The 26,889-nt window shown below is 37.0% G+C and overlaps 1 protein-coding gene across 3 annotated transcripts in view; it reads right to left on the minus strand.

Annotated features, from left to right (window-relative positions):
- The window catches only part of RPS6KA5 (ribosomal protein S6 kinase A5), a 182,077-nt gene that overhangs the window by 111,384 nt on the left and 43,804 nt on the right, over positions 1-26,889 (minus strand). For 2 of the 3 annotated variants that reach the window (XM_033418734.2, XM_004262337.4), the window contains exon 2: positions 9,054-9,125. The exons of the other annotated variant lie outside the window; for it this stretch is intronic. In XM_033418734.2, the coding sequence (XP_033274625.1) occupies positions 9,054-9,125 (72 nt within the window). The remainder of the gene's footprint in view (positions 1-9,053; positions 9,126-26,889) is intronic. 3 annotated transcript variants of the gene reach the window in all.

Below are 26,889 nucleotides of genomic sequence, written 5' to 3' on the forward strand. Positions count from 1 at the left end.
TAAAGGAGCCATTTGATAACTTCAGCACTTGTTAAAAGTCTCTCTAGACCAGTTTTTTTTCAAACCGTGGGCTGTGACCCATTAGTGGATGATAATATCAATTTAGTGGGTCCAACCAGCATTTGGAAACTAAAATACTAAAAAAGAACTGAATATACTAAACGTGTTTCATGAAACTTCTGTCCCCCCTTTATACACACACACGTGTAGGTATAAGTGAATGTAAACAAGTCTAAGCACATGAGAGAGGAAAAAAAGACAGCAGTACAGAACAATGGCTAAGAACATAGACTCTGGTGCCTGACTGCCTGGCTTCGAACCCTAGATATGCTATTTAGTAACTGTACTGTAACCCTGGGCAGAACAGGAAACACAACTGTGTCTCAATTTCCTCATTAGGGACAGTAATAGTTCTTAACATCATACAGTTTGGGGATTAAATAAATTAATATAAGGATCCAGAGGAGGGCCTGGCAGATAACAAACACTACAGAAATGTTAGTGGAAAAAAAGTGTGTGTATGTGACTGCACGTCTATACACATACATAAATACACATACTGAAAAGCAATACAAAAATGTACCTATTTTGTCCTATGGGTAATAGTCAAAAAAGCTTGAAAGCTACTGCTCTAGATGAATTTATATGCCTTTCCTTTTTAAAAAAAATACAAATTATGTAGGCCAAAGAACTTTCCCTTTATACCTACCTCCTAGTAAACTCAGGGTTAAATTCAGGACTCAATTGCAGTGACTATGTCAGCCCAGATGTCTATAACATCTATTTCACTTTCCTATTATCTTTGCTTTTGCTCTGTTTTCATCTGTTTTTTTTGTTTTCTCTCTTTTTTTTTGATTGCTTATCTTTTTTCTATCTTTGAAAACGCCCTTAAATCTCTTTTTGAAAGTTGGCAAATTTTAAATGTTGAAAGTAAAATGCACTTGATTTTACATATTTATCAAACAGAAGCACTGATTCCTAAATTCTTTTATAGAATAGATATCTTAATTGCACACTAAATTCCAAATACTAAAAAAAACTCCACATAACTATAAAACTAAGTATTTCAACATAATTTTAAAATAAAAAATGAGAGAGTGTTATGGACATATATACAATACCAAATGTAAAATAGATAGCTAGTGGGAAGCAGCCACAGAACACAGGGAGATCAGCTCGGTGCTTTGTGTCCACCTAGAGGGGTAGGATAGGGAGGGTGGGAGGGAGACGCAAGAGGGAGGAGATATGGGGATATATGTATACATATAGCTGATTCACTCTGCTACACAGCAGCAACTAACACAACATTGTAAAGCAATTATACTCCAATAAAGATGTTAAAAAAAATTTTAATAAATAAATAAAGTAAAATAGAAACAGAATTTGAGCCATTTAATACAACCATTTTTAAAGTTAGCCCCTGTTGCCAAGATTTGTAACATCATAAAAACAAAATGTCTAAGATTAAGAAAGGTAGACTGATTAAAACAGACTATTCTTCTAACATACAAGGAAAAGCTGTGAACCCAAAACATGCTTGATTAAATACACAGATGCTAAAGGCAAACAAGAGACACAGTAAAAGCACATGAAATCATAGGTGGTAATTTTTATGAAAGAGACTGAGGTAGGCCATTTGTTTTAGGTATAAACAGTTATATCCTCTCTAGAAGATATATAACACCAAGGATCTGGAAGAGACTTAATAAAAGTGCCAGGATTCTAGAAGTAATCCAGTTTAAGTTCTTAAACTAACCAGGGCCATTTGACTCATTTTCTTAATTACTTTGAATGGTCAAAAACCGTTGCGCAGCTGAAATTAGGACCACAAAACCAGTGCATTTTCTCACGGATGGTGTTAGCATCTAAAAAAAGGACTTAATATGTGAGAAGGTTGAAAATAAAAAATAGTTACAGGAATGATTATCTATGGATTCCATTTATGCATACTGTATTAGCTTGAATAATTACAGACTAATTGTATAATATCTTCTAGATCAGCACTTTTTAATTTCGGAGAAAGCACTAAGACAGTACATGCATTAGTCCAGCTAATAACTGCATGTATGTATGTGGCCGCGGCCGACTCCTGACTATCTCCACATGGATGACCCACGTAATCCATATGGCATTTCTTATCCCTGGTCCCAGATGACTTGAAAACCGGAGATTCTGGTCCATCAGGAAAGAAGAAAAAGACACAAAAGGAACCATGTCCCACTGTGAGGTCTAGACTTGAATTGACTACCCATGGAATGTGATTACCAGAGGACCTTACTAAAAGGAAAATACGGGAAAACAAGGAAATAAGGACCAAGAAGCACATTCATAATCATTCTGTTTATATCTCAACCAACAAGCTATTTGAGTACAAAAGGCGTGCCTCCTCACTCTTGCTCCAAAACTTCCCAGGGCTCAGGCTGAACCGAAACCCCAGCTTAGACCACGTGCTGCTTAGGCTCTTCCTCTGTCCTTGCTACTCCCCTCACTCTCTCCTGAGAGCATTCCTGCAATAAATCAAGTGTGCCCAAATCCTTGTCCCAGGCTCTGCTTCTAGCAAATGTGACCTACAACAGCATCAGGAATAAGTCAAATTGTACTTATACTAGGGAGACAGTGTCAACCAACATGTTCAAATGGAATCACCTTCTGATTGTGGTATAAAACATCACAAACATTTGACCTCTAAGATTTCCTTAAACACTATAGGCTTACACTGAAGCAGAAGGTATAGTGGGTACACACAGATGCAAAATTATAAACTTTTTTGAATGACAATTTTGACAATTTAGTGAATACAGGCTTTTAAAAGTACTATTTTAATAGGGATACTTTCCAAACACCTAAGCGAATTAAATGACAAACGATGACTAAGTCATAATACTGTTTAAAACAGTCTTGATATGCCACAACCAAAGTTTTTTTCTCTTTGATCATATGGCCAAAAAGTAGCTGTGTCTTTAAGTTGCCTAGTGCAATTCCTAGCACCATCTAGTGGCAAATTACCCAGAAAAAGAAACGTGTCTTATTTAACAAATAAGCTACGTTTCTGAAAAGTCTGAGGTAAAAAAATACATACGTACATATTTTAAAAGGCTGTCTTGTTGGGGATGATTTTCACAGATTCTGGGACCAAGGAGCAAAGACCTATCAGAGTTAACATTTCAAGGATGGCACTTAGGCTGGGGTAAACAACCCAATAATAATCTCTCCTACTGGATAGTATTTCCACAGAACAGCTTGCAGCATCTCCTGCTGATTACATGACCATCCCCCGATCCCCAGCCAAAAATAAAAACAAAAAAATAAAAATCCACAGGATAAAGAAAAAGTAACCTTCTTACGAGGGCACCAGGGACTGAGGAAAACACAAATGGTTGCTGCTCAATAGACATTATGGGAGGCAAGGCCTTTTGAATCTCTCTACTCTGCCAGCACTCATTTGAAGATTTCATAAACCCAGAAATAAACATTAAATGAAGGCCATATTATTCAATTTTCAAGTTTGTATGTAATATATCCTTTTTTTAAATGCTCACCACTCTTTCCTCAGCACCCAAACAGTACTTGCCTCTTAATAAAACATGTGAATGAATGAATCCCAAGAGCAATGGGAATGAAGTGAAAGGTTTTAAATAGAGAAGTGACATGATCAAACTTATACTTAAGAAAGATCACTCTGGTTGTAGTATGGAGAACAGATTAGGAAGGAACAGCCTGAAACCCGAAAGATCTTTTGGTAGTTGCATGTTCCTATTTATTGCTGGACATATTTTAGGCTTTACAATAAAATATTTGTTAAGAAATGACTATCACTTATGTATCAAGCTAATCTGAGACATTGGTAATGCATTATACTAGCTCTTTTAGAAGGTGGCCTTCTTTCCCTTTCAGATATATAAATAGGTAAAATTTATATCGCATTTACCATATGTCAGGCAATCTAAATGTTTTATTACTCATTTTATGCATATTTTAGCATACGACTGTTAACCTAACATACAAAAGGTTGTTCAGAACCTAAAATGTTTGAGTAGTTAAGAGAAGAAAACAAAGAAAGAAACACAGTCTTCATTTGACATGTTATTTTGAAGGTAATATACAAATCCACTTTTTAGAAATGCTAATAAAATTTCAACTAACATCACTTATGAAATATTTGTTAGATTTTTATTATTAGAAATATAACTTTAGTTGAAATTTCTCCCAGATATGCTAACAAAGTGACTACATGAAAGAACTAATAGGGTTTCCCTGGTGGCGCAGTGGTTGACAGTCCACCTGCCGATGCAGGGGACGCGGGTTCACGCCCCGGTCCGGGAAGATCCCACATGCCGCGGAGCGGCTGGGCCCGTGAGCCATGGCCGCTGAGCCTGTGCGTCCGGAGCCTGTGCTCCGCAACGGGAGAGGCCACAAGAGTGAGAGGTCCGCGTACCGCAAAAAAAAAAAAAAAAAAAAAGAAAAGAAAGAACTGATAATCTATCCTTAATAAGTCCTAAATAATTTTGTTTTTCTAATTTAGGGTGCAGCTTTAAAGTGGAGTTCCCTGTTGAATAAATGACCGCAACTGATGGTTACTTAGCAATTGGCAATTCATATTCATTATCTCATTGATATTTTCACAACATTGTGAGATAGGTACTATTAACTTAGGCCAATAGGCACTTAGGCTCACAGAGTTCATGCGATTTACCCAAGGAACACCAGTAGGCAATGATGATGTCAAGATTCAAACCTGAGTCTTCTAAGTCATCCTTGATATCCAAGTACGTCACAACTATGAATGCACCAAAATTAGAAGAGAAAAATCAACTCAGCTGCACCCTTTACAGTTACAGGACAAAATTTATCTTTTTTGCCATAATGACAAAAAATCTCTGAAGTACAGATCTAGTATGATGAATAAAGAAAATTCAAAGAGAATACATGTTCCACTTCATTAAGCATCAGAATTACGAGTAATGCACACAATGGGTACATTTAAAGACTTTCTTCTCTACTTAGACAGATGTCTCAAAGAAAGCAAAATCGTTAAAGGAAGGCAGCAGAAAAGGAGAGAAATTAGAAAGAATCATTACTCCCACAAGCAACAAAATTTCATCATGAAACAAAATAATTCTAAAAGATGAACCAAAGATACTTCCTGAATTTGGGAGTATCAACCTCAAGAACAACACTAGAGACAAAAGCATGAATTATATACTTGTTAGACTATTATTATACTTCATACTGTTACGGGCTATGGGGAGGGAGGAGGGAAATAGGGTTGGAAACATATATAAGGATGATCTTAAGAGTTCACAATCTAGAGGAAAAATATAGCAGATGTGAAGGAAGATTCAGAGAACCACTCACTGCCATTTCTCTACCAAGGACTTTCAGTGCCACAATTCAGAGAATGAAGCAATTCAGAACGATTCGGATAGGTGGAAAAGAGAAGGAGAACTCAGGTAGGGGAACAAGATAAGGCAGGGCCTCAGAGGATGGGAAAGTACACATTATTATAGGGGAGTAAAAGAAAATCAACCAGACTAGTAAGTAGGTGGAATATTGGGGTAACTGGAGAAAAAATACAGAGCTAAGCCTGAAAGTAAGGCAAGAATTTGGACTTGAATAATAACTAGGAAGAAAGCACTATAAGTTCTGAAACAGGAGAATAGCATGATAATGTTGAATTTTAATGAGGCTGCATATTATTTATAACAGAATATGTATAAAATGCATAAAATGGAAGAGAGAACTTGCAAAAAGACCAATTTTGAAAACCTTAACAACAATCCATATATAAGGTAATATGAGCCATGGCACTAAGAACAGAAAAGGTAAATCCAAGGGTCATTTTGAAAGAAAAATTATAGGATTTTGTGAGAAACAAGAAAAAAAGTCAAAATAGAGAAGGATCAAAAATTATTTCCAAGTTTCTAGCTCAGGAAACTAATTAACAAGATTAGCAATAGATCAAAAGAAACAAGATAGCTGAAAAGATATAAATCAATACTCTGAGTAAAAGAGATTTTTTCATGAATATTACATGTATTTAAGTATGAGATCAAAAAGTAAATCTTTCATTTTCCAATATTCTACAAAGTCTTCAAGATATTGGATGAATAGCATTTTTTCTGGTTCAAAATACATAAAACTTAAATCATCAGAAGAGTTCTCAGTTTCCCTTCCAAAGAAAGCCTGACATGACACATAAAGACATCTGATGAGGCTTTTCTATTATCCTAAGTAGTTCTGGAAAAAATTAGCTTAAAAAGGTAATGAAACTGAAATTTTTGAATAAAAATTGAGATTTTATTATATTCATAATAAAAGTTTCCACCTACTCCATTTAGTCATCAAAACTGTGATTTTAAATACAGAAACACCTACAATGACACTTCTTAGTTAGTCCATCTTCTCATAAGAGCAAGAAACTGTCAGCTGACGAAAAGGAAAAGCAATATCCATGGCTAACAAGAGACCAGTTACAGGAAGAAGCATGAAATGAAAATGCAAGTAAAGCATTACTGGTAAACTCTTTTCTCACCTTTGCAGAATTATCTTAAAGATCTGCCTATGATAGAGCCACTCAAAAAGTTGAGGTAAATAATGAGACAAAGTGTTATATATGTTGAAAGAAAACACATACAAGGTTTGTCTTATAAATCTGATATTAAATTTAAAATGTTTTTTAATTAAAAGAATTTTTAACTGACCTGTAATTTTTCTTCCTCATACTCTGTGTGTTTTTGGAATCAAGGTTATACTAGCCTTATACAATGAGTTGGAAGAAATAATTCCACTTTTTCTGTCCTCTGAAAGAATTTGTGGAAGATTAGAATTATCTATGCCTTGAATGTTTGGCAAAATTCATTTTTGAAACTGTACCAAGTGTTTTCCTAGCAGGAAGATTTTTACTTACTGACCAATTTCTTTAAGAATTATAGGACTGGGCTTCCCTGGTGGCACAATGGTTAAGAATCTGCCTGCTAGTGCAGGGGACACGGGTTTGAGCCCTAGCCCAGGAAGATCCCACATGCCGTGGAGCAACCAAGCCCATGCACCACAACTACTGAGCCTGCGCTCAAGAGCCTGCGAGCCACAACTACTGAGCCCGCGAGCCACAACTACTGAGCCCATGTGCTGCAATTACTGAAGCCCGCGTGCCTAGAGTCCATGGTCCACAACAAGAGAAGCCACTGCAATGAGAAGCCCACACAGCGCAATGAAGGGTAACCCCCGCTCGCCACAACCAGAGAAAAGGCAGCACGCAGCAACGAAGACCCAACACAGCCAAAAAATAATTAATTAAAAAAAGAATTACAGAACTATTCAGATTTTCTATTCTTTTTTCAATCAATTTGGTCTTTTACACATTTCAAGATTCACGTGCATGTTAAAATTTGAGGAACACTACCTCAGACCACTAAATTCCTATCAACGCCCAAATTATGTGCTATTTTTGTCCAATATTTCAATTTTCTTTTTTTAACCCCACAAATTAGACATTTCGACTATGGTTTTACACAGTCAATATTGTTTAGATCTTCTTTATTCACCAACACTTTTTTCATCCTAGAATCTCTCCTGAGATCACTTTCCTTCTCCCTAAAATTATATCCTTTAGAAATTCTTTTAGTGAGGATGTACTGGTGGAAAACACACTAGCTTTTGTGTGTCTGAAAATGTCTATTTTGCCCTCACTTTTGGAAAACAGTTTTGCTGTGTTTGCAATTCTAAATTGACAGTTATTTTTTCTGGGCATTTTGTAGATATTCTTCCACTCTCCTATGGCATTCATGCTTGCTGTTGAAAAATCATTTGTTAATCTACTCATTATTCCTCTATAAATATGCCTTTTCTCTCTGGTTGTTTTTAGGGTATTTCTCTGTCTCTGATGTTCATCAGTTTCTCTGATGTATCTAGGTAATAATTTCTTTATACTTGTCTGCTTGGGATTTTCTGTTTCCTAGATCTGCAAATTTATATGCTTAATCAATCCTAGAAAATTCTCAGCTATTATCTCTTTGGATAGGACTTCTCCCCACTCTATTGGCTCTTTCTGGGATTCTGATTAGACAAATTTATATGCTGACAAGACCAGCCACATAATTGGCAGGCTCAATGCAAAATGAAAATGTGGGGTGCCTTGTTCATGAATTATTTAGAATTTCAGAACAGTGAAAGCAGAGCATTAAACCAAACATGAGGCTCTTCTAGTGCAGGGATCTCTGCACCTGCACAAGTCATATGCCCATGAGTTCCTGACTTCAGAGCAGCGAGAACAGTGATAGCAAAAATTGAGAGGGCACAAGGAAGTATAAAGCAGAATGTCAAGATCATCTAACATCTCACCACCCAGGGACAGCCACACTGTTATCATTTTGGTGCACAGATCAGAGATTTTTCTATATATTTACATGTAGACATTTATTCACACAATTTTTATACTATGGAAATGGTATATTGTACATTCTCTTCTATAATCTTTTCTCAAATTTATTACATTATGGAGATCTTTCAAAAATGTTAGTAAATACAGATCATTTCAATCCTATTGTACAGATAACAGAACATATAGATGCATGTTCATTTAACCAAATTCATGCCATTAGGTTTCCAAAGAGTCTTGAATTTTTCATTATTAAAAATGATGAGCATGGACTATCAATAAAGTTGAGGGAGGATTGACTGAATCAATCAGTATAAAGCACTTCACAGAGTACTTGGCAAGTAACAAGCTTTCCATAAATGTTAGTGGTTTTTTAAAAATATTGTGTCCTGTGTAAAAACTGAATTAATTTACATTCACAACAGCAGGGTAAGAGAGATTGGTTTTTCTTGATCCTTACCAACTCCTTTTTTGTATTTCTTTACCAATTCCTTTAAATTTTGCCTTTTGTATTTCTTCTATGAATGCTTTGTTCACATTCTTAGTTCTCCTATTGGATTCCTTATGCTTTTTAAAGATTAACTGATTTCTGTATTGGGGATATCAATCCTTTGTCATAAGGATATCAAGTACTTTTTTTTCCTGAAAAAAAGAAAAAAAAAGAATTAAGACTTACCTCCAGTTCCTAGGACCTTTAGGAGCTCGAAATTTTCAATCCCCACCTTCTCTGCATGTCCTGTTAAATTAGCTAAAAAAGAAAGAGAAAAAATAAATAATTAAGGGGATCAACAATAGGAGGGGGCCCACAGGGGCTTCTGAGGTACCAGCAGTGTTTTATTTCTTGAGTTGGATGGTTAAACCAGGATTCACTTTATAATTATTCGTTAAAATGTACAGCTATGTTCTGTGTAATTTTCTGTATGTTACATATTATGATAAAACGTTTTTTATTTAAAAAAATTTTTTTAATTACTGATTTGTTTTTGTGGGGTTTTTTAAAAAAACTTTTTTTGGGGGGGCTGCACCGGGTCTTAGTTGCAGCACGCGGGATCTTCATTGCAGCATGTGGACTCTTAGTTGTGGTATGCAGACTTCTTAGTTGCGGCATGCAAACTCTTAGTTGCGGCATGCATGCAGGATCTCGTTCCCTGACCAGGGATGGAACCCGTGCCCCCTGCATGGGCAGCGCAGAGTCTTACCCACTGGACCACCAGGGAAGTCCCACAATAAAACTTTTTTTAGAATTTAGTAACTATATAACATTTGTATCAAAGGTTAACATAAAAATAAAGTGCTCTACTTTATTAAAATAAAGACTCTCTAAAAGTCTAAAAGTCTAAAGTCTTTAAAAATAAAGACTCTCGGGGCTTCCCTGGTGGCACAGTGGTTGAGAGTCTGCCTGCCGATGCAAGGGACACGGGTTCGTGCCCCGGTCCGGGAAGATCCCACATGTCGCGGAGCGGCTGAGGCCATAACAGTGAGAGGCCCGCGTACCGCAAATAAATAAATAAATAAATAAATAAATAAATAAATAAATAAATAAAGACTCTCTACTGACCAGATAATCTGAAAATGAACACAAATTCTAACATGTAGATAGATATGTAGTAGAGAGAAAACTGGACAGATTTAGAAGATGCATTCATTTATTCAAACAAATATTTACTGATTATAAATGCCATTCCCAGGCTCTAGGCTGGACTCCACTCCCATTTCTGTCACCAAGCACTTGAACATGATGTAGCCTGAACTGATTACCTGACCACCCTGCATCTCAGTTCCCTCATCTTTGAGGTGAAAGCACTGGTCTCAGTGAATTCTAAGATCTCTGCCAGCTCTAAAATTCTAGGACTATGTTTAAAAATATAAACTCTTCAAAGACATATTCTGTAGTAAATAAACAAAATTAGGATACCTTATAAATGAGCATTTTCAAGAGCATACTCCAATGAATTCTGATCCTATCCTATGAAATGTTAATAGGTGTTATGTTTGGGGGGAAGGTGGGGAAAGAGTGCTCCGGCTGAATAAATTTGGAAATAGCTTAAACAAGGTTTAACAAGTTTCTTTAACACTGAACCTCACAGATCCTGCCCCATAAAAATATGCATGTGGATCTTCAAGATTGCGATACTTATATTTGACAAATTTATTGGACCACGAATTACTTTTTATGGAAATAACCTATTCATATTGTGTGAACCAGCATTCTGTGATAAGAAAGACATGATTAAGAAAGGCTTGGTCCAAATCCTAGTTCTACCACTTAAAGGCTCTGTGACCTTGAACAAATTACTTAATTTCTCTGTGTTTCATATCCCTGTAGTGTAAAATGGGGATAATAAAAATTCCTACCCTCAAAGCATACTGGTGTCTACAATTTACTTTGAAATGTATTTTTATTGGGTTGGCCGAGAGGTTTGTTCGTTTTTTTCCGCAAGATGGCTCTAGTAGCACTTAGTTGTCTTTAACTTCATTCAAAACAGTTTTGTCAGATTGTATGTGACAGCTGTCATATCAGCGTGCATTTAAAAAAAGACATTAAAATTGGTGAATTTTTGTGTAGCCATTTTAATACTGAAGATGGAAGAAAAAAGCAACATTTTCAGCATATTATGCTTTATTATTTCAAGAAAGGTAAAAACGCAACTGAAACACACAAAAAAGATTTGTGCAGTGTATGGAAAAGGTGCTGTGAATGGTCAAACGTGTCAAAAGTTGTTTGTGAAGTTTCGCGCTGGAGATTTCTCGCTGGATGATGCTCCACGGTTGGGTAGAGCAGTTGAAATTGGTAAGGATCAAATTGAGACATTGACTGAGAACAGTCAACATTATAGCATGTGGGAGATAGCCAACATACTCAAAATATCCAAACTGAGCACTGAAAATCATTTGCACCAGCTTGGTTATATTCATCGCTTTGATGTTTGGGTTCCACATAAGTTAAGTGAAAAAAACCTTCTTGACCGTATTTCCGCATGTGATTCTCTACTTAAATGTAATGAAAACGTTCCGTTTTTAAAACAATTGTGATGGGTAATGAAAAGTGGATACTGTATAATAATGTGGAACGGAAGAGATCGTGGGGCAAGCGAAATGAACCACCACAAACCAAACCAAAGGCCGGTCTTCATCCAAAGAAGGTGATGTGTATATGGTGGGATTGGAAGGGATTCCTCTATTATGGGCTCCTTCTGGAAAACCAAACGATTAATTCCAACAAGTACTGCTCCCAATTAGACCAACTGAAAGTGGCACTCGACAAAAAGCGTCCAGAATTAGTCAACAGAAAATGCATAATCTTCCATCAGGATAATGCAAGACCACGTGTTTCTTTGATGATCAGGCAAGAACTGTTACAGCTTGGCTCGGAGGTTCTGATTCATCCACAGTATTCACCAGACATTGCACCTTCGGATTTCCATTTATTTTGGTCTTTACAAAATTCTCTTAATGGGAAAAATTTCAATTCCCTGGAAGACTGTAAAAAGCATCTGGAACAGTTCCTTGCTCAAAAAGATAAAATGTTTTGGGAAGATGGAATTATGAAGTTGCCTGAAAAATGGCAGAAGGTAGTGGAACAAGAGAGTGAATATGTTGTTCAATAAAGTTCTTGGTGAAAATGAAAAATGTGTCTTTTATTTTTGCTTAAAAACTGAAGGCATTTTTTGGCCAACCGAATAAAAAGATGGATTGATGGACACATATAGATATGGACAGATATGTGATAAAGAAAATACAACAAAATGTTAACTGCAGAATCTGGATAGTGAGTGTAAGGATATTCAGCATACAACTCTTCCAAATTCTCTGTATTACATTTGAAAATGTTCATAATAAAATGGCACATAATAAAATAATACCTACCTCATTGGGTTGTGATGAGGATTGTATGAGCTTAATTCACACAGTGTTTGCTGTGTTCCAATAATATTATTAGTGTTTGTAAATAAATTAATGCTTTGGGACTACAATTTTATGAAAATTAGACCCAACTAAGAACTTCTAAAATTAAAAGTTTCAGGGGGATAAGTAATTTCAGTGTCTTTCTGATTTAACTAAACATAACTTTAAAAAATATTTTTAATTGTGGTTAAAAACACATAACACAAAATTTACCATCTTAACCATTTTTAAGCATCAATACAGTAGTGTTAACTATAGGTACATTGTTTACAACAGATCTCTAGAATTTTTTCACCTTGCAAAACAAACTCCATTGAACCATTCCTCTTTTCCCTCTCTTCCAAGCTCCTGGGAACCACCATTCTACTTTCAGTACCTAAGAGTTTGACTATTCATGCATAATTTCATAGTGGGAACAAATCAGTGTACATGGCCCTGCCTCAAGCTCACACTGGCTTCAATATAAATCTAAAACGAATACCAAAAACATAGGTAGTATCTTAAAGTAAACACACAACAGCATATCCTCCTGTAGTATGTCAAGCAGGCTATAGTAAAAGTGAAGCTCACAGGAAACCATCACTTTTGAAATAATGATTTGGCTCTAATTGAATGTTAAATTCTGTTATTTTACTGTGCAAGATTTTTGCAGTTTAAGACATTATTAAAGAGTCAAATGTTACAAATTATCAATCCTGTTTCTCGCTGTTAGGAGCCATCTTTTATTTACTATGAGATGTGTATAGGCCCAGCTTTCCAAAAGCATTGTCCAAATACTATTTCTCCCATATCTATATTTGCAGCTGGACTAGGAAGATAAGGAACTATCTTTTGATACACAGACACTTCAGCCTTTCTACACTAACCATAGAATTATTCTCAGAGGAAATTAAAAGAGGCCACAGATTAATTACACTTGGTTCTACAAAGCATACCATCCCGGAAAGCCTGACCATTCACAAAGATTGTTCATATAATCTGTGAAGGCCTGCTTTTGCTCATAATCTACTACCTCTGTTATTTGGTTTCTGACATAAATTAACACTTTGTCTGCAAAGGGAGCTCAAGGCTTCCCCAACCTCCAATCCTGGGGAGAAGGAATTGACAGAGCTCAAGATGAACAGCACTGATGCCTTCGGTATTTGGGGAAGGAGTCATCACAGTGGTAAATGTTTCCCCAGGAGGAGGAGGTTAGCTCTGCTTTCTTCAAGGTATGTACTCTTTGGAATCTCCTCTCTTGGCCTTAGCTGTGGAAGAGTTTATTTACTTTGTATTGCTTTTCTATCAAGATTGTTACCAGGTGGCTGGTGAGTTAAGGCAGAGCTTGGGAGAGGGTCTTCCCTCCCTCATACCTTAAGCCCCAGGTCCTAGGAATTCTGGGCTTGAAAAGAGTTTAGCCCTAGGCTTATAAAAACACACTTTATCCACCTGAGTTTCTCCGAGAATTTATCTTTCCTGGCCTTTCCTTGATTAAGAATGGTTAGATTCCAGTGAACAAGCTTAGAGAGTAGTATCTGCTTAGGGCAAAGGGCCCCTGTGGCCCAGTGCAGCTCACCAGGTCAATGATTCACTCTGGGGTAAGGGACCAAAGATCAAGCTTGACAAAATGTACTCCTTTGCTTTACTCTGTCTTGTCTTAACCTCAGTTGGGGCCCAAGCAGATGTAATAGGGTTTTTTACCCAAAGTTCATAGCTTACATTAGGGTTCACTCTTGGTGGTGTATATTCTATGGGTTTGGACAAATGAATCCACCATTGTAGTATTTATATCATTCAGAGTAGTTACTGCCCTAAAAATCCTCTGTGCAGGTTTTTGTGTGGACACGAGTCTTCAACTCCTTTGGGTAAATATGAAAGAGCACAACTGCTGGGTCATATTGTAAGAGTACATTTAGTTTTATAAGTAACTACCAAACCGTCTTCCAAAGTGGCTATATCAACTCTGCGTTTACACCAACAGTAAATGAGAGTTCCAGTTGCTCTACATCCTCACTAACATTTGGTTTTATCAGTGTTCTGAATTTTGGCCATTCTAATAGTTGTGTAATGGTATCCCACTGTTGTTTTAATTGGCATTTCCTTGATAACATATGACATGGAATATCTTTTCATATGCTCATTTGCCATCTGTGTATTTTTGTTGGTGAGGTGTCTGCCAAAGTTATTGGCCCAGTTTTTTCAATCAAGTTGTTTATTTTCTTATTGTTGAGTTTTAAGAGGTCTTTGTATATTCTGGACAAATCACTTATCAGATAATGTCTTTTGTAAATATTTTCTTCCAGTATGTGACTTGTCTTCTCAGTCTCTTGACATTGTCTTTTGCAGAGCAGAATTTTTGAATTTTAGTAATTTTGATAAAGTCCAGCTTATCAATTCTTTCTTTCATGGATCATGCCTTTGGTGGTGTACCTAAAAAGTCATCACCATACCCAAGGTCATCTAGGCTTTCTCTATGTTATCTTCTAGGACTTATAGTTTTATGTTTTATTTAGGTCTGTAATATACTTTGAGTTAATTTTTGTGAAGGATGTAAGGTCTGTGCCTAGATTCAATATTTTGCATGTAGATGTCCAGTTGTTCCAGCATCATTTGTTGAAAAGACTATCTTTGTTCCACTATATTCTTTGTCAAGAATCACTTGACTATATTTATACAGGTCTATTTCTGGGCTCTCCAGCCTGTTCCTGTCTATTCTGTCCTCAATAACACACTTTCTTAATTACTATAGCTTGATAGTAAGTCTTAAAGTAGTGGGTAGTGTCAGTCTCCTGACGGTTCTTCTCCTTTAATATTGTGTTGGCTATTCTGGGTCTTCTGCCTAACCATGTAAACTTTAGAATCAGTTTATTGATCCTCACAAAATAATGTACTTGGATTTGATTGGGACTGCATTGAATCTGTAGATCAAATCTGTAGAACGAGTTGGGAAGAACTGACATCTCAACAATATTGAGTCTTTCTATCCATGAACATGGAATATCTCTCCATTTATTTAGTTCTTCTTTAGTATCCTTCAACAGAGTTTTGTAGTTTCCTCATATAGATCTTGTACATACTTTGTTAGATTTATACCTAAGTATTTCATTTGGGGGGGTGTGCAAATTTAAATGGCACTGTGTTTTTAATTTCAAATTCCACTTGTTCATTGCTGGTAGGTAGGGAAGTGATTGACTTTTGGTTATCAATCTTGTGTCTTAAAACTGTAATAAAGCTGTAATCTCTTATTAGTTTCAGGAGGGGTTTTTGTTGTTGTTGTTGTTGATTCTTTCAAATTTTCTACATTCTCAATGTGCTTTTAATTTGCATTTTCTTGATGACATGTTGAACATCTTTTCATGGGTCTATTAGTCATTTGTATTTTTGTGTGTGTGGGAATTGTCTGTTCAAATCTTTTCTCCATTTTTTTATAGCGTTGTTTCTGTCTTAACTGCTGAGTTTTAAGAGTTCTTCACATATTTTAAATAAAAGTATTTTGGCAGACATATGTTTTGCAAATGTATTCTCCATTCTATAGCTTGGCTTTTTATTTTCTTAATTTTGTCTTTTTAAAAGCAAATTTTAAAAATTTTGATGAAGTCCATTAATTTATTTTTACAGTCTATGCTTTTTGGATTCTAAGAAATCATTGGATACCCAATGTCACAAAGATATTTGCAAAAATGTTCTTCTAGAAATTTAGTAGTTTTAGTTCTTACATTTAAGTCTACGATCCAATTTGAGTTAACTTTCTTGTATAATGTGAGGTGAGGATCAAGGTTCTTTTTTTTCTCATACAGGTATCTAGTTGTTCAAATACCATTTAACAAAAAAAAAAAAAGAAAAAAGAAACCCTCTATTTTTTTTTTACCATTGATTTATGCTGGCTCATTTGTCAAAAATCAATTGACCATATAAGTATGGGTTTATTTCAGAACTCTCTTTTCTGTACCAATGGTCTATGTGTAGCCTCATGCCAGCAGCTCACTGCCTTGGTTATCATAAGTCTTGAAATCAGGTAATATAAATCCTCCCATCTTGATCTTCTTTTTCAAGACTGTCTTGTGTTTTGTTATAAATTTTAGAATTAGGTTTTCAATTTCTATGCAAGAAACCCTGCTAGGATTTTGTCTAGAGTGTTTAATTATAAACATTTATTTTCATCTAAACTACTAGATTAATAGTTTAACCTATTAACAATCTAATATAATTATTGGTATGGTTGGATTTGGGTCTACCATTTCTGTTGTTTGGTCCCATGTTCCTACTTTCCTGACTTGTGAAAAAAATACTTGAATGTTTTTAAGAATTTAATTTCAATTTTCACACTCATAATTTAGCTCTACTTCTCTGCATTATTTGTGTAGTTGTTGCTCTAAGGAGTACAATATACATCTATATTCACAGTCCTCTTACAGTTAAAAAAGTACCGTTTCACATAAAATATAGAAAACTTGCAATCATCCTTCCCGGTACAGCCATCATACATTATATGGGATTTATAACATCTTCTACATATGTTATAAACTTCACAGACAATGTTATGAGTTTTGCTTATATGATACATTTTATAAAGAAATAAAGAAGAGAGAGAGAGACAGACTTTTGCACTTCTCCAGATACTTATCATTTCTGATGGTCTTTCTTTTCCAAGGATCCAAAACTCTATCTGGTATCACTTTTCTTCAACCTTGAAGAATATTCTTTGACATTTCTGTATTACGGGTGATGAATTTTCTGAGTTTTATCTTAAAGAGTCATTCTTTTACCTTTATCTAAATTTTTTATTGAGATATAATTAACATACCATAAATTCATCCTTTTAAAGTATATAATTCAATGTTTTTTAGTATGTTCACAAGGTTGTGCCATCGTCACCACTGCCTAATTCCAGAATCATCTTCACTCTTGAAGGATATTTTCCTTTGATATAGAATCAAAGGAAAATATCCAGGCTTTTTTTTCTCCTTTCTTTCAGCACTTTAAACATGTCCTTCCACCCTCTTGGTTTATGACATAAGGTCAGTCATTACATGGATTATTGCTCTTCTGTCTGAAATGTGTTATTTTTCTCTTACTGCTTTCAACATTGCTCTTTATCTTTGGCTTTCAACGGTTTTGCCATGATGTGTCTTTTTTTTTTCTTTTCTTTTTAAAATTTTTATTGGAGTATAGTTTATTTACAATGTTGTGTTACTTTTTGCTGTACCTCAAAGTGAATCAGTTCCACATATACACATATCCACTCTTTTTTAGATTCCTTTCCCATATAGGTCATTACCAAGTATTGAGTAGAGTTCCCTGTGCTATACAGTAGGTCCTTATTAGTTATCTATTTTATGTATAGTAGTGTGTATATGTCAATCCCAATCTTCCATTTTTATCCCTCCCCCCTCCCCCCCGATAACCATAAGATTGTTTTCTACATCTGTAACTCTATTTGTGTTTTGTAAATAAGTTCATTTGTACCGTTTTTTAAGGTTCCACATATAAGTGATATCATATGATATTTGTCCCTCTGTCTGACTTACTTCACTCAGTATGACTATCTAGAGGTCCATGTTACTGCAAATGGCATTATTTCATTCTTTTTTATGGCGGAGTAATACTTCATTGTATATATGTACCACATCTTCTTTATCCATTCCTCTGTCAATGGACATTTAGGTTGCTTCCAGCCATGATGTGTCTTGATGTGGACTTCTTTGGGTTCATTCATCCTGGCATTCACTGAGTATCTTATATCTGTAAACTTCTGTTTTTCATCAAATTTGGGGAATTTTTGCCTTAATTTTTCAAATATTTGTTCTATCCCATTCTCTCTCCTCATCTTCTTAGATTCCAATTGCATGTATGTTGGATTGTTTGATACTACTGAAGAGGTCCCTGATACCCTATTCATTTTTTTCTAATATGCTTTCTCTCTGTTCTTCACATTAGTTGATTTCCATTGTTCCATCTTCAAGTTCACTTACTTTTCCTTCTGGCATCTCTATTCAACTGTTAAATCCGTCCAGTGGATTTTTAAATTTCAAATATTGTATTTTTCATTTCTAGAACTTCCATGTGGTTCTTTTTCACTGTTTCTATTTATCTGATAAGATTTCTTATTTTTTCACTCACTGAAAGTATGTCGTTTTATTTCATTGAGGATACTGTAAGAGCTGCTTTAAAATTCTTGTCTGCTATTGCCAGTATCTCATTCATCTCAGGCTGGGATTCAGTTGTTTTTACTTCCTCCTGGGATATATTACAGTTTCTTGATTCTTCATACTTAGGGTAATTTTGGATTGTACCCTTAACATTAACCCTTAAATGTTAATTGTAAAAATTCTACATTGTTATTCTTTCTCCACAAGAGTTGTTTCTTTTGTTTTAGCAGGCAAATATCTTGGCTTGGCCTGGCTTGACTTGAATTACAAATCTGTTTCTTAGAAGGTAGCTCTAGGCCAGTTCAGATTTCTTTCGTATTTAGCTGAGTTCTAAGTCTCTTGTACTCATGCATGGTTCAGAAGTCAGTCAGAGGTGTATGTACAAATTTTGTACACAAAATTTGAGGACTCTCCCTCTTCTAAGGCTCTTCTCCTTCTGGAATTCCTTCACTATCTTCAGCAGCCAAGGTTCTATGACTTTAGTTTTCCAGTTTCTCTGACCAGAGAGACTATTGTTTTTTTTTACCAGAGTCCAAAGAATATGGCCTGTACTTACCCAGAAACTAAAATTAGTGAAAAGGCAATGATTCCTTCCTCCCCTCCTACAACTGTGTACTCCCCATAAGAGTCTATCTGCTTCTGTTCACTCTCAAGTGCCTTAAACATTGCTTTTTCTATTAAGTTCAGTTTTTATAGTTGTTTTGTGCAAAGTAATTCTCCAGGAGGGGGTCTTATTCTGACATTACAAGAAGCAAAAGTCTTCCTACAGTCAACATTATAATAGCAGTTTCTGCTTTTCACTTCAACTACTGCCCTAGGAAGTTAACTTCAAAGAGCAAATAAAATTTTAAAGGTGATATGACATAGGCCCATCTCAAGGATCTTGAACTTAATAGCCATATGATTCTTTTACATAATATCTGTTAGACAAAGTTAAGTGATCACACATATTGAAGCAAATCTTTAGGAAGCTCTATCATATTTAGGCATGGGGGAGTATTTGTTAATTAAAAGTTTTTTGTTTGTTTGTTTTTTGTTGTTTTTTTTTGCGGTACACAGGCCTTTCACCGTTGTGGCGTCTCCCGTTGCAGAGCACAGGTTCTGGACGCGCAGGCCCAGCGGCCATAGCTCACGGGCCTAGCCGCTCCGCGGCATGTGGGATCTTCCCGGACCGGGGCACGAACCCGTGTCCCCTGCATCGGCAGGCGGACTCTCGACCTTTGCACCACAAGGGAAGCCCTAAAAGATTTTTTTCATTGTGTTAATGAAAAGACACATAAAAGCACATGGTAAATACGATGTTATACAGAATCCAAGCAATGACAAACATATATTCAAGCATGTGAGTCTAGGAGTCGAAATGGTTCTCATTTCTCTATTATTATCTTTCATTGTAATTAGAAGTCTTTGAACATGAAAGTCTAAAAATAAACTACATTTCTCTTAATTAAATTCTTAACCTAAGAGCAAGAGCTCAAACTTCCCAGCAACACTACTAACATTTATTAGAACAAGACTTAAAATATTTACACACTTTATTTCATCCTTGAAGTGCAATAAACATCAGCCACTTACAGAAAGCTGTATTTCTGAGTCATTCACATGTCTTGGTAAAGTCCAAAATGATATGCTGATTAGGTGGTTTGGAGCTACCTGGATAGGTGGTTTGGAGCTAGCCTGGGACCAGACTGTACCAGAAATAGGCCTGGGGCTTCCCTGGTGGCACAGTGGTTAAGAATCCGCCTGTCAATGCAGGGGACACGGGTTCGAGCCTTGGTTCGGGAAGATCCCACATGCTGCGGAGCAGCTAAGCCCATGCGCCACAACTACTGAGCCCACGCACCACAGCTACTGAAGCCTGCGTGCCTAGAGCCCATGCTCTGCAACACAAGAAGCCACCGCAATGAGAAGCCCACGCACTGCAACAAAGAGTAGCCCCCGCTCGCCGCAACTACAGAAAGCCCACGCGCAGCAACAAAGACCCAATGCAGCCAAAAATAAATAAATAAATAAATTTTTTAATTAAAAAAAAAGAAAAGAAATAGGCCTGTACTCATGTCCATTGCCTTTCCTCATACAGAAAGAGAAAAACAAATATTTTATATTAACATATATATGTGGAATCTAGAAAAATGGTAGAGATGAACCTGTTTGCAAGGCAGAAAGAGACACAGATGTAGAGAACAAACGTATAGACACCAAGGGGGGAAAGGCAGGGTGAGATGAATTGCGAGATTGGGACTGACATATATACACTGATATGTATAAAATAGATAACTAATGAGAACCTGCTGTACAGCACAGGGAACTCTACTTAGTGCTCTGTGGTGACCTAAATGGGAAGGAATCCAAAAAAGAGGGGATATATGTATACGTATGGCTGATTCACTTCGCTGTACAGTAGAAACTAACACAACACTGTAAAACAACTATACCCAAATTAAAAGAATATATATTAGGAACTATCCCATTGAAAATCCTTCCCTTCTAGATTAGTGTTATTATCTTATAATGTATACTCCCTAGTTAGGAAATCACTTTTAAGACTGAATTTAACTAAGCCCTTTATAAGAAGTCAATGGATTTCAAAAAATATGTTTGCCAAAACTCTAATAAATTTCAATATTTAAATGACTCCCTTTAGAAAACAGTTAACAGTTCTTAAAGGAAAAATCTTATATTATACAACAAATATAAAATACTTGGTTCTTTATACTATAACTGGATTCCTTCAGCTCCTCCTATAATATTAATATGGTTATGTGCACTGTGGGAAACTATGACTGACATAACTCTTAAAATAATAAATTTAGACAAAAAAGATAATTGTCTTTTCTCCCAAATTTAAATAGCTTTTCTGTTTGTTTTTTATCATAAAATAATCCAGGTTCACAGTTTAAGAAGACAGACAATATAAACAGGCCTAAAGTAGACCTTGAAAATCTCCCATAGTCCCACCACTGAAAGATAATTATTGTTAATCCTCGGCATATTTTTCTAAGATCTTAGCCATAAACATATGATTGCTAAATGGCTTCTTATCCCAACTTTCTAGGCAATTCTATTACCAAACATAATTTGTAACACACATTATCTATAATTTTTTTTTTTAGGTTGTGAGATATTTAACTTGGAACTTCCCACTCTTATGGAGGAAAACAATCAGTAACAACACATTTTTTATTCTGTTCCCATAGTTTCTGCTAAGCTGTACAAATGTAATTGCACAGAGCATGTGCTGAAATCATTTCATTAGATCCAATGATTCATTTATGTTAAAGCTAAGAAAAGGCTTAATTTAAAAGCTCTTAAGTAGAAATAAAGAGAATAATGCTTCTGAAGTCATTTCAAGTAGGTTTCTTGGTATATGACTAAGGCACTCATATACCAGATTTTATTCAATGAATTAACTACGTATTAAATTTGCAATAAGCTGTGAAAATGTAATTTAATAGAAAAAATTATGGAGTCTGTGGACATTAAGGGGAATATCATTATCATGTGAAGTTATCAGACAACCTCATTGAGAATACTGGTTCTCATTCATTCATTTAAGAAACATTTACCAGTGCCTACTAACACCTGAACTAAGTGTTAGGTCTTTTGATAACAAGCACAGGATTGAAACTGGCAAAGATGACAGAATGGCTGGGAAATTCTGGACCAGAAGAAGAGGTGGAGCAAAAGCAAAGTAGGAATAAGTATTTTGCTAGCAGAGAATAAGTGGACTGTTCTCTTTAGCTATAAGAAAAATGTGGGGAAAACAGTAAAAAATATTACATAAAATAGGTACATGAAATGAGATGATTCCAAACCTGGACTGCCAGACTAATTAGCTTTAATTGAATCCATAAGCAATAATGGCTCTTGACAAGATGAAGGTAAGGTTTTAGGAAAATTACCCTGGCAGTAGTGTGCCATGCAGATAGAAGCAAGGAAAGACTAATACTAAAAGCTGGTGAGGTTACTGCAATAAACCAGATGTGCGCTAATGAGGATCTGGTCCAAGTAGAAACTAGAAGGAAGAGAAAATAATGAACTTAAGAATCACTGAAATACTCAGTTCAAGAAACATTCACTGAACACCTGACTTGGATGCTGAGACTGCAAAAGCAAACAGGACAGGGTCCCCACTTTCAAAGATAAACTAACTGAACTTCTGTTCCATTTTCTCCCATTGACCCCATATCTAAAGTACAAGAAGTGAAAGTCTGGGCTTCCCTGGTGGCGCAGTAGTTGAGAGTCCGCCTGCCGATGCAGGGGACACGGGTTCGTGCCCCGGAGCGGCTAGGCCTGTGAGCCACGGCCGCTGAGCCTGCGCGTCCGGAGCCTGTGCTCCGCAACGGGAGAGGCCTGTGTACTGCAAAAAAAAAAAAAAAAAAAAAAGAAAAAAAAAGAAAGAAAGTCTGGTGAATGGTAGTGTTATTAACAGAATTTTGTTGAAAGGGGAAGTTAAAAGGGAAAGTTGAAAGGGGAAGTTTTGGGGTTTCAACACTGATTTTGAAGCGATGGCATGACATCCCCAAAGGGCTGTAGTGTGGGCAATTCTAGAGAAGGAACTAAAGTTCTGCAGAGATAGCAGGCTGATGGGGATCAGGACATGCTACCCTAAAAGACAGTACCTTGGCATACTGAGTATCTTAAGCTGAAGTAACTTGAGAAACAGCACATGCAAGAAGGACTTTCTGACCTTCCCCTGAAGCATGTCACAAACCCCTCATGTGCAAGGGGCCCTCCCTATATTCAGAGGAAAGGAGCATCCTTATTTTTGAAGACAGGGGACACAGAGAGGAATCTGAAGAAACAGGACTTGCTAAGTTTCCCCCAGTTTACTACCCATACCCTTTTCCCATGACGCTCCATTCTTCATCAAACCTAATATTAAAAAGCTCGGGTTTAACCATTACTCCAGGTCTTTATTTCCTTATGAAGCCTCCCATGTAACACAAAACTAACATGAAATAAATTTACATACTTTTCTCTCATTAATCTGTCTTTTGTCATAGGGATCCAGGTTGAGAATGTAGAAGGGTAGAGAAAAAAGTATTTTTTTTCCTCCCCTACAATGCACAAGGTTATTAGAAGGGGGCAATGGCTAAAGCTTTCAGAAGAAAATCCTTCAGGAGACCACAAAAAGAAGGGCAAGTCTTGATGATGTCCAGCAGTTAGGATGCAAGAAGAAAAAGAGCCAGAGAAATGGTTAGAAAACTAACAATGTATAGAATCCAAGGAAAGACAGAATGTCAATAAAAAATTGATCATCAATGAAGTCACACTGCAGACAATGATAAATGTATATATCTGGTCTCAGTCCTAAAAGCTTAGGAATCTCCAGAGTGGTAAGAGTCTCTTGTAAGCTAATGAGATGACTGGTGGCTGGGAGCTGCTAGACAGCTTCAGGATGGGGGCTGCTAGACAGCTTCAGGATGGGGGCTGGTTGCTACAAACCAAGGACTTTCAGCCCCACCCTCTTGCCCTCCTTCCTCCCACCTCTGGGGAGAGAACAGGGGTTGGAGATGGAGTTAATCACCAATGGTTATTATTCAATCTATCATGCCTCATAAAGAAACCTCCATAAAAACCCCTGAACAACAGGACTTGGGGTTCAGAGAGGTTCTGGGCTGGCGCACACATAGAGGTGCTGGGATGGTGGTGCTTCCTAAGAGGCGAAGAAAGTTCCACAGTTCCCACCACCTCCCTCACTCCAAACACCCCGCCCTACGAATCCCTTCCATTTGGCTGTCCCTGAATTGTAGTTGTATGAATACACAAAACCTGAGCCTCAAATCTACACAGTGAGGTCAGGGTGCAAAGGTGGGGATGGAGAAACAAAATAATATCCTTAAAAGCAATGGGTACAGATGATTTTGTTCAAGAAATGGGCATATAAAGGGAAGGAATAGAGGAAATGGGAAAGAATCATATGAAACTTTTTTCCCACTTAGAAGGCAGATGAGTGAGATGAACAAAGGGAATAAGGGAGGGCTTCCCTGGTGGCACAGTGGTTGGGAGTCCGCCTGCCGATGCAGGGCACGCGGGTTTGTGCCCCGGTCCGGGAGGATCCCACGTGCCGCGGAGCGGCCGGGCCCGTGAGCCATGGCCGCTGAGCCTGCGCGGCCGTAGCCTGTGCTCCGCAGCGGGAGAGGCCACAGCAGTGAGAGGCCCGCATACCGAAAAAAAAAAAAAAAAAAAAAGGCTATAAGGGAAAGGCTGGAAACAGTGGAGGTCGGAGGGATGGTTTCTAAGGGAGCAGATCCTTCAGAAAGTGATAAATAATAGGATCTTGGACAAAAGGATTAAAGGACAGAGAGAAGGATAAGGGTAGGTCAAGGTGTTAAGGTTGAAAAAACAGATTATATATAGCCTTTCTAATGGACACAAATGGTCTCTGAAGGGACTGCCAGAGAAGCAGTGCATTGAAACAAGAGTAAAATGCCTCAGAAATCAGCCTGGCTAAAATATACAACAGAGGCTGAAGTGAGGTCTAAGAAAAATCACTGTAAGCAGGGTAGAAGGATTTGAAATATCCTAATCAAAAGAACTAAAATATTTAAAGAATGCACAACAAAAGACAGACTGGACAAAATGAAAACTAAAAAACAGAATGTCAAATTGGGCAGTGTGTTTCTAGCACTTTCCTGGGAACAACCTAATCAACAGCTTCACACACCAGGTTCCCTAGGTAGGAACACCCCTATCCTGGAGATAGCTGTATCATGCTCCTGAGCCTTTCTGTCTTTAGCTATTAGAATACACAGCCAACTCCCTTTTTTTTCTAATTCCTTGCTTACCAAGCAACCCAATTTTCACTTGATACCCTTACCCAAAAAGAAAAATGCACTAATCAAGCAAACAGATATTTCATGTACTTGTTGATTTGCATTGCCCACTGTAAGTTGGTAAAGTGTCATTGGGGTTTACATCAGTCTTTTGTGATTATAAGTAGAACTATATGCATGAAGAGAAAACACAAATAGCATAATGATCCAACATTGAATCCTATTTGCCTCCAACAAGGAACACTTAATTAACAGCAATACATACAAGACACAGCAGTGGTATACCGTGACCCTGTCAATGGTTTTCTGACTATTTTTCGTTTCAGAAGAAAAGAACAATTATAAAAAGCAACATTGTGAGATTTAGTTGTGAATGCAATAGGAAGTAGAGAATCTTATAGCCTGCTGCAGCTGAAACTGAAATAATGAAGCCATAATTTATTATAAATCTATGATCTACAGAATACTATCAACTGCTAAAACTTAAACAATGTCTACACAAAACCTTGCCAATTTTCAGGTACTTAACCGATTCTTTTCCCCCTTTAAGACGTTAACTCATCAATTTAAAAAAAAGAGAGAGAGAGAAACAAGGCCTAATGAGTTAATGAGAAAGTTCCTGTTTTTGGTAAAGTAAGGAGTTTTAGTCCCAGCCCAAATCCCCTATTCCTCAATAATTAGTTTCACCTTCCCCTTTCCAGCACCTTCAATAGTAAAGAAATCAACATTAACCTCTAATTTCCAAGTGCCAGTGTGAAAAAGATCACATCACAACATTGTGGACATTTTCCTCTTTTTAAAACTTTTCTTTTATTATGACCTGTAACAGAGAAAGTCTCAGGGATGGGGTCAACTGTAACCCCACCATCCTAATACTAGCTACTCTCATTTTGTGTTCATGTCCAGTCTTTTCCTGTTGTGGCTGTATCCTAGTTATCAGCTGGGTCTTGCCAGCTCCTTAGAATCCAGACTGATGGACTCAAATCCTGCAGAGACAAGGCCTCTCCTTGTCTCCTTGCAAGTCGAAAGCCTCTCCTCTCCCACGGTTTCCATCAAGTCCTAAGTGGTAATCCTCAGCTCCCTCTGAGGTACTCAGGATCATCTCTGTTCTGTGCTGCACCCACCCAAACAAGACTTGGGTCCTTCTTTGAGTTCTACAAAAGACAAAGGCAAAACCCAAACACATGCAAAAAGCATTCCTTAGCACAAAAGACTTGAGTGAAGATTTCTGGAGAAAGGCAGAGGGGCAGCAAGCATGGCAACACTATAAAGGAAACTGGAAGTGGGAACATCTTTAATCTTTCTCCATCCTCCATCCTCAGGTGAGGTCTTTATCTCACCTATTACCTGGCCTCACATCCTTTTTCTGACTTTTTTCCTCTTTTCTCTCTCCTTCCTCATTAGGAACAAAACCAACAAATCTGTCCCCTTATTTCCTGCCAAGCAACTTCCTCCACTTTGTTTTGTTGTTGGTGGTGGTGTTTTTTTTAATTAATTTATTTATTTTTGGCTGCATTGGGTCTTCGTTGCTGCATGTGGGATTTCTCTAGTTGCGGCGAGCAGGGGCTGCTCTTTGTTGTGGTGTGCAGGCTTCTAATTGCACTGGCTTCTCTTGTTGCAGAGTATGGACTCTAGGTGCATGGGCTTCAGTAGTTGCGGCACACGGGCGCAGTAGCTGTGGCTCGAGGGCTCTCGAGCA

This window comes from Orcinus orca, chromosome 2 (assembly GCF_937001465.1).
Source record: "Orcinus orca chromosome 2, mOrcOrc1.1, whole genome shotgun sequence".
In the NCBI taxonomy this organism is placed as follows: Eukaryota; Metazoa; Chordata; class Mammalia; order Artiodactyla; family Delphinidae; genus Orcinus; species Orcinus orca.